Source organism: Haliotis rubra, unplaced genomic scaffold (assembly GCF_003918875.1).
Source record: "Haliotis rubra isolate DU_JTF1 unplaced genomic scaffold, ASM391887v1 Scf718, whole genome shotgun sequence".
In the NCBI taxonomy this organism is placed as follows: Eukaryota; Metazoa; Mollusca; class Gastropoda; order Lepetellida; family Haliotidae; genus Haliotis; species Haliotis rubra.
The window spans coordinates 319,910-332,594 of record NW_025767433.1 but is presented as its reverse complement, the minus strand read 5'-3'; the positions used below and the strand labels follow the sequence as shown (position 1 = coordinate 332,594).

At 38.5% G+C, this 12,685-nt stretch overlaps 1 protein-coding gene across 1 annotated transcript in view; it reads left to right on the top strand.

Annotated features, from left to right (window-relative positions):
- Window positions 1-10,183, top strand: part of LOC124259331 (WSC domain-containing protein ARB_07867-like) — a 28,424-nt gene extending 18,241 nt beyond the window's left edge. The window contains exons 5-6 of the mRNA XM_046693454.1: window positions 8,558-8,694; window positions 9,850-10,183. Of these exons, the coding sequence (XP_046549410.1) occupies window positions 8,558-8,694; window positions 9,850-9,993 (281 nt within the window). The 3' untranslated portion in view covers window positions 9,994-10,183. The remainder of the gene's footprint in view (window positions 1-8,557; window positions 8,695-9,849) is intronic.
- The last annotated feature ends 2,502 nt before the right edge of the window (window positions 10,184-12,685 follow it).

The window sequence follows — 12,685 nt, the reverse complement described above, 5'->3', positions numbered from 1 at the left end:
TGACATATGTCAACCAAGTCAGCGAGCCTGGCCACCCAATGACAAGCATGGGTTACTGAAGATCAATTCTAACCCGGACCTTCATGTCCAGAGACATGACATTAATATTCTCTCTCTCACTCAGTATCGCCTTAGTCATTTGTCTTTCTATTGTTACTGGCTTTGCATCGTTATCGAATTATCTTCTTGTTTTACACTGTAGTGAAGCGTTGGAAAAGTAGCTTTGTCGACTTGATGTCAGAAAAAGACTTGATAAAATACCATTCGCTCAGTGTTGCGCAGTAGGGGTATTTTACTCCTGCTTCACTTGAATGTACACCCTGTGGCAATCACTCACTCAGCTACGTAAGTTAGCACAACACCTAATTATATTATTAGTGTAATATATTTATGTCATTAAAACTTATACACTCATTTCTTGGCTTGTCATTTATCATACGTTCCACCATTATTTTCTTGTTCATGTACAATAGGGCTGTGTAGTAGCCAAGTGGTTTAAGCGTTGGGTCGTCACGCCGAAGACCCTGGTTCAATTCCCCACGTGTGTACAATGTGTGAACCCCATTTCTAGTGTTTCAGTCGTTATTTTCCTGGAATATTCTGGTGTGTGCGTTATTGTTTGTTCGTTTCAGTTTATGCGTTCTTTCGTATCTTTAAAGGCATGTTTGCGTTCGTGCGCTGAGTTTATGTTCATGGATATGGGTTTTAGTAAGTGCGTATTCGTGCATGTTTAGTTGCGTTCGTCCTCGTGCATGTGTTAGTGTTTTGGGGCTGTTCGGGGCGGTGGGGTAGCCTTATGGTTAAAGCGTCCGCTCGTCCCGCTGAAGACCCGGGTTCGATTCCACACATGGGTACAATGTATAAAGCCCATTTCGTGCTCACTAACTCACTCGTGCGCTCTTCTTTGTGCTATCAGAGGCAATTAGGGGTACAACATCTACATAACATACAAAGCTCATAGATATTATTGGGCGCATTCATGAATCGCACGACACGTCGCAAGGGTCAGATACGTATGGCCAAGAAGCCTAATTTTGAAAAGAAAATGTAACATCATAAGTAAGTGTCCAAGGGCCATCTTCATGAAGGTTAGTTCTTTTCTATTTTCCCCAATCTATAACCACTGACAGACGAAACAATAAAGTGATAAAGACAATCACGTTTGACGGCGTCTGGTTAGTTTTTGGAATGTCTATCTCCATCATAATCATTAAGCAAGATGAAATTGTTTTATTCTACCATGATTACGTGAAATACGCGAATTTGATTCGACAATCAATAAAATTAGACACTATCAATCCTGGATTGACAATGAGTCTGATTCCATGACCGCTTCACTGCACACGTATCCAACACTGCCGCACTACTTCAGCTTGACCACCAACACGGCTAATATCAAGCAACAGACGTGATGGAAATGTTTATAAAACATTTATTCATCTCCAAAAATACAATTATATGGTTTGTCATTCACAATTATTAGGAAACCTCACTATCACATTACATTCTATTATCAAAATATCCAAACTCAATTACAATGCACAGCCCCAAACAAACCAAACAATATCTAACTTATAAATCAGAAAGCCTTGTAAAAATACATCCCTATCCATACAAAATTTGCAGCAAAACGTTAATAAATATTTGCCTATCTGGTAAATGGTATATAAATTCGCAAGATAACGGCTAGGCGAAACACCGCATTTATACCACTCATACTCCATCATGTCCTGTTACATTGTTAAAAAAATACATGTCAGAAATTGAACTACCAAAAATCTGCTCTCTGTCAGCTTCCCAGCAAGGGTGTCACTGCTGGTGATCTATGTTCGTACACTTTCAAAATATCTTGGTCACAATCCTGTCCCAACTGATGAATACAATTTCCAAGGAATCCCAAATGAGTCGCATGTACACAAATCATTACGTTGGGCCAGCACTGTCACTCTTTCGTCGCATGCCAGGGTAGAGGCACGTACGTGAAATCATGATCGAAACTCGCCGGTCATAAAAATAAAACAACAACAGTCTTTGACTAGTTTGATGAGTTACCACACTGATTTGTTGGTCGATCAGAAAAGGATCTATTCTTCGATTCTGCAGGGTTCAGATTCGACAGTCAGTGAAGTATTTTCTCCACTGTGACTTCAACTTTCACCCTTTCCCAAATGTAAACATTGGCTCGCCCGCCATTTCAAACTGTTGCGCAACAACTACTTCTATGAAAATAAGTAGGGCAGACGATTCCATTGGGGGGTACACTAACACGGCACACAAAACAATAGGTCGGGCATTCCAAAGCACGTCGACCCCTAAAGGCGATGCTCATGCTGATGCTGTTGATCACTGGATTGTCTGGTCCGGACTCGATTATTTACAAACCGCAGCCATAGAGCTGGAATATCGCTGAGTGCGGCGTAAAACAACAAACAAACAAATCGCCCCACTTTATTGTTGTGTTTCACATTTTATGGACACATTTTCAACATCTGCTGTCAAGACCAAGTTACTTCAACACTTACAGAACCCATACAACGTTTACTCAACTGATTTCATTCTAATTAGTCATGCAGCATCAGGCATTTTAACAAGCTTTGTGGTTTGGACATAATTTATTCATTTTAATCAACACGGTAGACATGTGCACCCCAGCTCTCAATTATTAGAGTGTCTCGATATCGATTGCATGTGTGAAAATCAGATATAACTGATGATTAAGACATCGAAATCATTGTTACGTTTCTGTTGTTGGCAACTGCCAGCAACATCATTGTCTTATAAGCGTGAAGTTTCACCCTTTGGTTTCATTATCGGAGGAAAACGTGAACAAGATGAAACTGATAGTAAGTGTTGTTACCGTCTACAACGTTCTGACTCTGGGTTACTGTCAGGGAAATCTGTTGAGTCAAGCTGTTCTTACAAAGAATACCCAAACGTCTCGAACGTTTGTCTGTACGTGTTCCGACGCTGCCAGCTGCACTGCAGACAAGTGGGAGGACCTTCTAGCTGAGTGTCGGCAGATGTTGGAGAACGTCGACCATCAGGTACTCTAAATGTAGAGTGGGTGTGGTTTTACGCCGCTTTTAGCTATATTCCAGCAATATGGCGGCGGGTGACATATAACATGGTCTTCCCACATTGTACTATGTGTGGAATCGAATTCGGGTCTCGGTGTGACGAGCGAGCACTTTAACCGTGAGGCTACTCCACCACCTCCTGTAAATGTTCCCAAGTGCGCAAATCGATGCTCATGTTGTTGATAACTGGATTGTCTGGTCCAGGCTCGATTATATAAAGACCGCCACCATATTGCTGGAATATTGCTGAGTGCAGCGTAAAACTAAACTTACTCACTCACTTTAAATGACAAGTGGTGTTTCGCGTGAATTCGTGGAATTCGTGAATTTGTAAAGATGGCGTTTATCCGATATATCGTTAACTGATTAATGAAATTATTAGGGCTGCACCGTATTACCGGTATATCGGTAAACCGCAATACGAAATTCTAACAATTCTAACAATCACGAACCTTATAGCAGACTGTGGCGAAAAAGCGTCATTAGAACCTATCTTTATCCAATAAAATCGCTTCTTACCTCTGCGAAGATACTCCTGGCAAGGTAACGGTGATAGTATTGATGATTAGAGCTTTGGAACAAGACACGAGATCAAATGAATCTTCTAGAGTGTTGTTCATACGGAGATTGGAAAACGGAAGCATTTCCCATGTTACGGGGTGATAAGCCACTGTTATTGGGAAATGGGCGACCATGCATATTATTTAATTAATCTTTACATAATAATTTTCTGATTACGTAAAAATCAAATTATAAGAGAAATAGGTAAGAGGATATTATGGCATCTTAAAAATGGAATAAAATACGTCTCGTTGGTGGTTTATATAGACATTTTAAATGTGTAAATTTGTATTACTATTAGAAATAAATTTATCTAAGTTGAAGTTGTATTATTTGAACAATATGATAAACATACCTTTAGAATTTATTAACAGTTGGATTAGACCAAAAAAATTTAAATGGTGTATGAGAGAGCAATAATGTTTCACGAGCTGATATTTTCCTTGATAAACGTAGGCTTCTATCTTATTATAAGGTTTATAAGGTTTCTCATGTTTCATTTTTTTTTCATTATTCTATTCAGTCTAAAGAAAGTGTACTCTAACTGATACAGAGTGACTTTTGCCCATCGTGATTGTTTTGTTAAATCATTTCTTTATGTGAATGTGTACCAAACATCATTCATGAAATAGGTAATGTTAATAATACTTTTATTCAAAGATGAAGGTGCATAAATCATCGGTTTGATTAGAATGTGCACTTCAAGATCATGTCACATGATTGTGACTTCAATTACATTTTTCTTGAGTAATACAGTAAATTCTTTAACTCTTTAAATTATTTGAAATTCAACATCCTTTGCTGTTTACAGAAGTCAAAGTATATAAATAGTACGGGTGGGTCGATGGAGGACATAGCGTAAGCTAGTTTCAGTTGAATTTGTCATATATATGAAATGAGAAATCATACATTTACTAGTATCTGCGTGAAGTTTCCTTTGAACAGCAGTTATAATTAAAAAAAAAGATTTGTTGAAAGTTATGTTTATAGTAAAGCGAAGGGCTAATAATTTTTGGAAAGGACTAGTGACATACAAAATCCACTAGCCCGGAGGGCCAGTTAAAATTTTTAGTGAGTGTCAATCCCTGCTGTTGTAATATAAAAATATAAACAGAAGAATGTTCTGGATTTTCCTTTCTATTCACTTTGAAAGAAGCTATACAATGCATAATGGTTAATCACATATACTGCGATTCAATTTGAAGGTAAAAGAATATTACCAAGTAGATAGATCTCAATAACTGGTCTTTCACAATATATTGCAATACGTATCGCAATACAGAAGAGTGTATCGCAATATATCGCAATACAAAGTTTGGGGCAATACACAGCCCTAGAAATTATGTCTCGGGAGTCAAGAACAATTAGTCCCGGATTTAACATTACATAAGCAGAAGCTCGTCTGGATAATGTAGCTCACCTGGATAATGTAGCTCACCTGGATAATGTAGCTCACCTGGATAATGTAGCTCACCTGGATAAGCTCACCTTGATAATGTAGGTCACCTGGGCTCATCTGGATAACGTAGCACACCTGAATAATGTAGCTCACCTGGATAACGTAGTTCACCTGGATAATGTAGCTCACCTGGATAATGTACCTCAATATGCAGACAGAGGCTGTCACATATCGAAAGTTGCAGTCAGCACTGGTGTGCAAATAGGACTGAAATGAGCACACCAATAAATTTCATGTTAATTCAACAAAAATATGATAAGAAATATAAATTTCAGGTTCATCACGTGCACTTTGGCAAATTTAGCAAGAGTAAAGTTTACAAGCATTGCAGATTAAGAGTAAAACATGTATTTTGACTTTATGTTTAACATTGATCGTTAGTGTTTCATACCGGACTCAGAACCTGTTTACTCTTTACGAGCCTCCTGGGCCTTGTTGTATCATTTTAATATCGAGTGCCAGACAGGGAAACAATAAGTACCATCTGATAACCTCTCTTGGTTTGGCTCAACAGCGGATCCTGCAGACCCTCTCCAATAAACCGAAGGGATAATTGCTCATGAAGAATCTGAGAGAGTACACGGAATGACACCAGTATATATTGTTGTGTCATGGCAAAGTGAACTGCACCTACATGCATGTTTACCCGTGAAGATCCGGGTTAGAATTGGTCTTCAGTAACCCATGTTTGTCGTAAAAGGCGACTAAGGGGATCGGTTAGTCAGGCTCGCTGACTTGGTTGACATATATAATCGTATCCCAATTGCGTAGATGGATGCTCATGCTGTTGATCACTGGATTGTCTGGTCCAGACTCGACTATTTACAGACCGCCGCCATATAGCTGGAAGGATTGCAGCGTTAAACAATAAACCAAACAACCAATTGTATGTTGCGCTGTCAAGTCATTGTTGCAGTGGGTGTATCTTAGAGAAGCCTTTTAGAAGTTTTAAAGATGAAAGGAAAACCAAGTTCTATGGATAGTCAGCTTCATTATTGCAATGAGTGCGACGTTCCGGTATTGGTGCTAACACCGCTATCAAGGAAATTATCACTTGGAAGTTGACTATCCACAGAGCCTAATTTAAAGCTATTGGGAAAAAAACGTTTCTGACTCCAAGCATGCTAGCTTCCTTTATGTGTTATCTTCTAAGGTCCCTGTTTAGCCAAATGCATTGGCGAAAAGCGACACCTCACTAATCCGGGAACATAACTGCTTTCGTTTCATCAGTTATAAGTTTTAGACTATACCGTCATGATCAGTTTCAGAATAATGGCTGAAGTGAACGGAAGTTCTGTATTTTAATATCCAGAAGATAATAAAAACTAGAAGCCATCATTCGCTTGTAAACTTATTACTGATCATACCAAGCAACAATAAGTTTGGCCATTAACTTACTCATGTTCTATGTTAGAAGAAACGAAAGGTATACTTTCTAGATTTTACAAATCATACACTGCTCATGTTGATACGAAAAGGTCGACTCTATCAACATGTCTGAGAGTTTCATAACAAGTTTTATAAATATATCCTTATGAATTCGTGTAACAAATTTTGCAGATCATGTCAGAAAACGCACAAGAGACAACCACGCCTGCAGAGGAGATAACTACTCCGACCACCACAGGTAATGGGTGTATCCATGAAGCTCCTGCCCCTCTTCCCTGTAATCTAGACTCAGCACATTACGTATGTAATGCACCTAACGTGAGACCACATGTTTCGCATGTGATTCGTTGTGGGCAGGACTGAAGTCCTGAAAACTCTCAGGAGTCAAGCTGTCACACACGGTCACCCATCCAAGTACTCTCCGCGCCCAACATTGCTTAAATTCACCTGATTTGTGACCTAAGCTCCATGCACAAGACCACACACATACACGTATGTGAGCCAGTAATGTTTGTCTGGTAGGTTCTGTTTACAGGGGCTGCTATGTGAGCCAGTAATGTTTGTCTGGTAGGTCCTTTTTACAGGGGCTGCTGTGTGAGCCAGTAATGTTTGTCTGGCAGGTCCTGTTTCCAGGGGCAGCTGTGTGAGCCAGTAATGTTTGTCTGGTAGGTCTTGTTTACAGGGGCTGCTATGTGAGCCAGTAATGTTTGTCTGGTAGGTCCTGTTTACAGGGGCTGCCATGTGAGCGAGTAATGTTTGTCATGTAGGTCATGTTTACAGGGGCTGCCATGTGAGCGAGTAATGTTTGTCTGGTAGGTCCTGTTTACAGGGGCTGAAATGTGAGCAAGTAATGTTTGTCTGGTAGGTCCTGTTTACAGGGGCTGCTATGTGAGGCTGTTATGTTTGTCTGGTAGGTCCTGTTTACAGGGGCTGCTATGTGAGCCAGTAATGTTTGTCTGGTAGGTCCTGTTTACAGGGGCTGCTATGTGAGCAAGTAATGTTTGTCGGGTAGGTCCTGTTTACAGGGGCTGCTATGTGAGGCTGTTATGTTTGTCTGGTAGGTCCTGTTTACCGGGGCTGCCATGTGAACCAGTAATGTTTGTCTGGTAGGTCCTGTTTACAGGGGCTGCTATGTGAGCCAGTAACGTTTGTCGGGTAGGTCCTGTTTACAGGGGCTGCTATGTGAGGCTGTTATGTTTGTCATGTAGGTCCTGTTTACAGGGGCTGCCATGTGAGCCAGTAAAGTTTGTCTGGTAGGTCCTGTTTACAGGGGCTGCTATGTGAGCCAGTAATGTTTGTCTGGTGGGCCCTGTTTGCAGGGGCTGCTATGCGAGCCAGTAAAGTTTGTCTAGTAGGTCCTGTTTGCAGGGCTGGTATGTGAGCCAGTAATGTTTGTCGGGTAGGTCCTGTTTACAGGGACTGCTATGTGAGCCAGGAATGTTTGTCTGGTAGGTCCTGTTTACAGGGACTGCTATGTGAGCCAGTAATGTCTAGTGCTTGTGGTGCTATAATATCGTATGTTGTATAAACCAGTAATGTCTAATGTTTGTCATGTAGGTCAAAAGAAAGTACACACCTGGTGTTTTGGGATTATTTGAAAAGTGCCGTGATTTTGACTGGCAACTTTGCAGTTGGGCACAATATCTGTGGTGTATAAATTTCTTTAAACATTACGTCGCCTTTTGGCAAGTAAACCAAAAGCACCACGAATGTACTTTCTGTTATATAAGGGCTGCTGTGTGAACCAGTAATGTCTGATGGTTGTCTTGTAGGTCCTGTATGTACTGGGGCTGATAAGTGTACATGTATTACGTTCACCATGTAGGTCCTGTATATAGAGGTTGATGTATTACGTTTACCACGTAGGTCCTGTATATAGAGGTTGATGTATTACGTTTACCATGTAGCTACTGTATATAGAGGTTGATGTATTACGTTTACCATATAGGTCCTGTATATAGAGGTGGATGTATTACGTTTACCATGTAGGTCCTGTATATAGAGGTTGGTGTATTACGTTTAGCATGTAGGTCCTGTATATAGAGGTTGATGTATTACGTTTACCATAGAGGTCCTGTATATAGAGGTTGCTACCAGGATGACGAAAATCGTGTCCTTCCTCATGAACACATGCTAAACCGCACTATGACGATTGACATGTGTCGATTTCACTGTACCCAGTATGGATACTCCTTCTTGGGACTTGAGGTAGGTATTAAGGGCTGTATTTCAGAACTGAGGGGTACTTTGCTTTGAGCGGTATAATAATATGTTACATTACCCTTTAGGTATATGAAAATACCTTTCATTGGTTAATAACCAAGAACAACGTTTCAAGAATATCTGTATTGTAACATTTTGGCACCTAAAATAACAAAGGGTGATAAATTCGTGACTCGGCCATTTGCTGACAACCTAATATGTTTCGAATGGGTGGGATTTTCTCAAAGCCTGGACAGGTCCAGGATAGCGTCCTGGCAGGGGGTCTCGGGTGGTGTCTGTGTGTGTGTATGTGTGTCGCGAGCGTGCGTGCGTGCGTGCGTGAGTGTGTGTGGCTCCCAAGCCCCAAAACAATTCAGCACTTTTTGGACATTTGTAGAGACCGGTGAATAGAGGTAAATGATAAATTTTAGATTTGCATGAGCTTTTATTGTGTGGTCTTGAGAGCGTGATTTTGTATTAAAATGAGTGACGTTCACGCCAAATGCGAGACAGTGGGCAGGTGTGCAAAATATGATGAGTTGGCAGGTGGTATGGGATGGTACGTCCCGTTTGACTTCGTATCACCCCGTCCTACCTGGCAAGTAGCCAGCTTAACTTATAATGTCATTTTGGTACATCCGTTATTGATATAGGTGGGAGGGGGATTATACTTACTTACTTAGTACATAGCAAACTTTTGAATCCTATGTCCTTCTTTATGCATTTAATTTTTAACATCAGTTTCACTTCCCATATATTTTACTCTTATCAATTCATTTCCATATACCCATGCAAACCATCTGTGTGTTTGAAACAACTGTTCCAGCTGTTTTCTCAAACACTTCACATTGCCATATTCTTCAACTCATGTCTACGAAAGGATATAATTTAAGCTATACAAAAGTATATCATTCCGTATTACAGAAACTGCACCGGACTGTGCATTAGAATATAGAACGACTAATTTGTATGTTACAAATCTGCAGTAAAGGCTATATGGACGTACATGTAAGGTTCTCAGTTGGTTTAATATGAACTACAAACCAGAAAATACCATAATGCAATTGAAATAAACAAAACAAAATTGAATTAGAAAATAACAAAGTCCAATGCGAAGAAAAGAGCTGCGGGAATATGTTAGTCGCATGTTTTGTTTTAAAGGTGGGAACGGAATGTTACTGCGGAAACCTGATCAAGAGTGGCTACATGAATGTGTCCGACAACGAGTGCAACTATCCCTGTGCAGGGGACAACACCAAGATGTGTGGAGGACCGTGGAGGATGACCATATATCAGGTTGTTTGACGGTCCTGTCAATGTGCCTTAGAAATAAAGGCAAGAGCCGGCCCTGAAGAACATTCCGCCGGTCCGTGAAACCTTTGACTATATGACTGTGCTTGAAGTCGACTTCGCCGGTCGGTATATTACACGAGTCATGGTAGCCATGGTCTGATACACATATGAACAACGTGTTTTGTTTTTTTTGTTTTTATTTTCACGTTTTTATTTCCCAGTGCATGTTTACATGACATTATAATGATGAATAGATATTCACATATACAAGACATACATAAATAAATAATATTTACAGGTTTGGCATAGGACCTTAGTCGGTGTTACATTGACCATTCTTTCTTTGCAGATATTACATTTAGATAAGTGGGCATAACTACATAAGTAGGCATCGGTACATAATGTTGTTTCGTATTGTATACGAATTACAACTTGTGTATGTTTGACTACCTCTGGTAACATGCAAGGTAAAAGTCATTTAACATTACCCGTTATTTCTCAACAGATGTTTCCCTATACATAAGTATACAAAGTACAGTGTATGAAAACGTCAACTATATGTTTGACTGTTTCTAATCACCTGCAAGGCAAATCATTGTAACATTAAACTACACTCTTTATGGTTTACAATTAAATATTAAGCTACAAGTCTAAAAATAGCGTGTGGAAAGAGGATCAAAATGTAAAACAATTGGACTGATTGTTGTTTATAAAGGCAATGAATTTACATGCTTGATAGTAACCTACTATTTCTTTTTGGATGCTTTTAAAATTATGTTTTCTCCTTTTCTGCTCATATTGTAACTATATTGTTTTACCTTGAGACAAATGGCATTAAGTAGATTATAATTTATCCCCTTAAAACCCAAAATAGTATTTTCTGGTGTTAAATCAATGTATCCTTCAGCCAACCTTTCTAACCATTTAGCCATTTCTTTCCACACTTTGCTTGAATGGGTACAGTCACATAATAAGTGTATAACACTCTCAGGCACCTGTTTACAAAACGGACACATAGGTGAATCAATGTATTCAATCTTATGCAAGTGATTATTAGTTGTCAAAATATATTTACTTTTGGAATATTGAAACCTCCATATTCAACAATGGTAGTCTTAACCTTTCTTTTAATTTTATTCTTCTTGCCTTTCCAAATAAAGTTAAAGCATTTCTTCTGAAAAGATTGAATCGTATCATCAGGTGGGCTTGATTCAATTTTGACAGTAGTAGTGATTTCAGCACATTTTTTCCCATAGGTGTTAACAATCTTAATTCCCAAGTTTTCATCTCTCTCTCAATTTTTCCAAGCTTGTCAGAATAATTAATGTCTACCATAGATTCTAGATCAACATTAAATTTGATACCTAGTAGATTAAACTGTAATTGTGACCAATCTAGATTATACTCCTTGCAAAGCTTGTACCTTGATCTTTTTTTTGATCCGATCTATATTAGTCTTGTCTTTTCAGTATTAACTTTAAGTCCAGAAAACCTTGCAAAAACAGTTAAAACAGTAAGCACTGCATAGACACTCTTTTCAGTACCATCTCTAGTGTTAGCGAAGTATCGTATGCAAACTGAGCTAGAATATTTTCAATATTTCCCATCTTGATACCCTTTATCTTCTTATCTTTTCTTATCATAATTGCAAACATTTCTATACATAAGATGAATAGATAGGGCGAGACCGGATCCCCTTGTCTCCATTCTCTTGTAATCATGAAAAAAGAGCTTCCGAAACCATTTGCGAGGACACATGATTCTATATCATGTAGGAAAATTGAAATCCATTTTTGTATACTTGGTCCAAAATTAAAGAAAGTGAGTACATTCATAATAAAATTTCTATCGATTGAGTCAAAAGACTTCTCAAAATCTATTAATAATAGCAATCCAGGGACCTATAATGTTTCAGTATAATCCATAATATCATAAATAAATCTAGTAACCTCCCCTATATATCTACCTGTGAAAAATCCATTTTGGTTTTCATTAATGACTGTTGGTAGTACTGGTTTAATTCTATTAGCGATTACTGCAGATGCAACATTATATGAGGTATTTAATAGACTAATAGGACGACAGAATTTGAGAAGTTGTTTAGGCTTATTTGCTTTAGGCAAACATGTAATTAACCCTTGTTTCTTGGTTACAGATAAGGAACCATGCTCATAAGAATAGTTCAAGGAATTAATTAAATAAGTTTAGAGTTTAGATCATTCCAAAAGAATTGTAAAAATTCAGTAGTGAACCCATCAGGTCCTGGTGATTTTTCACTTTTCATTTTTTCAGTGCCATCAGACATTCTTCGTACGTTATTTTACCTTCTAGATTTCATGATTCCTTAGGAGATAATTTTGGAACATCTGTCTCGGAAAACAGATGCTCTAGATCAATTTCTGTGCATTATTCCCTGGAGTATAACTTTTGGTAAAACCGTTTTGTTTCTTCTAGAATATAACTTTGCTATTTATTACAGAGCCATCGTTTCTTACAAGTTTTGAAATCAACTTCTTTATTGGTTTTTCTCCTTATTTATTGTTTCTAATTCTATTTTTATTTCATTTAACTTATTCAATATATTCTCCTTTTCAGTCATATTTTCCTCTGTATCTAGTTCAATTTCTAATCTTGTAATTTACCCTCAAGTTCTGTTTCATGTTTATTTCTCTTTTTCTTCTTGTTGATGAGTAAAATATAGTCA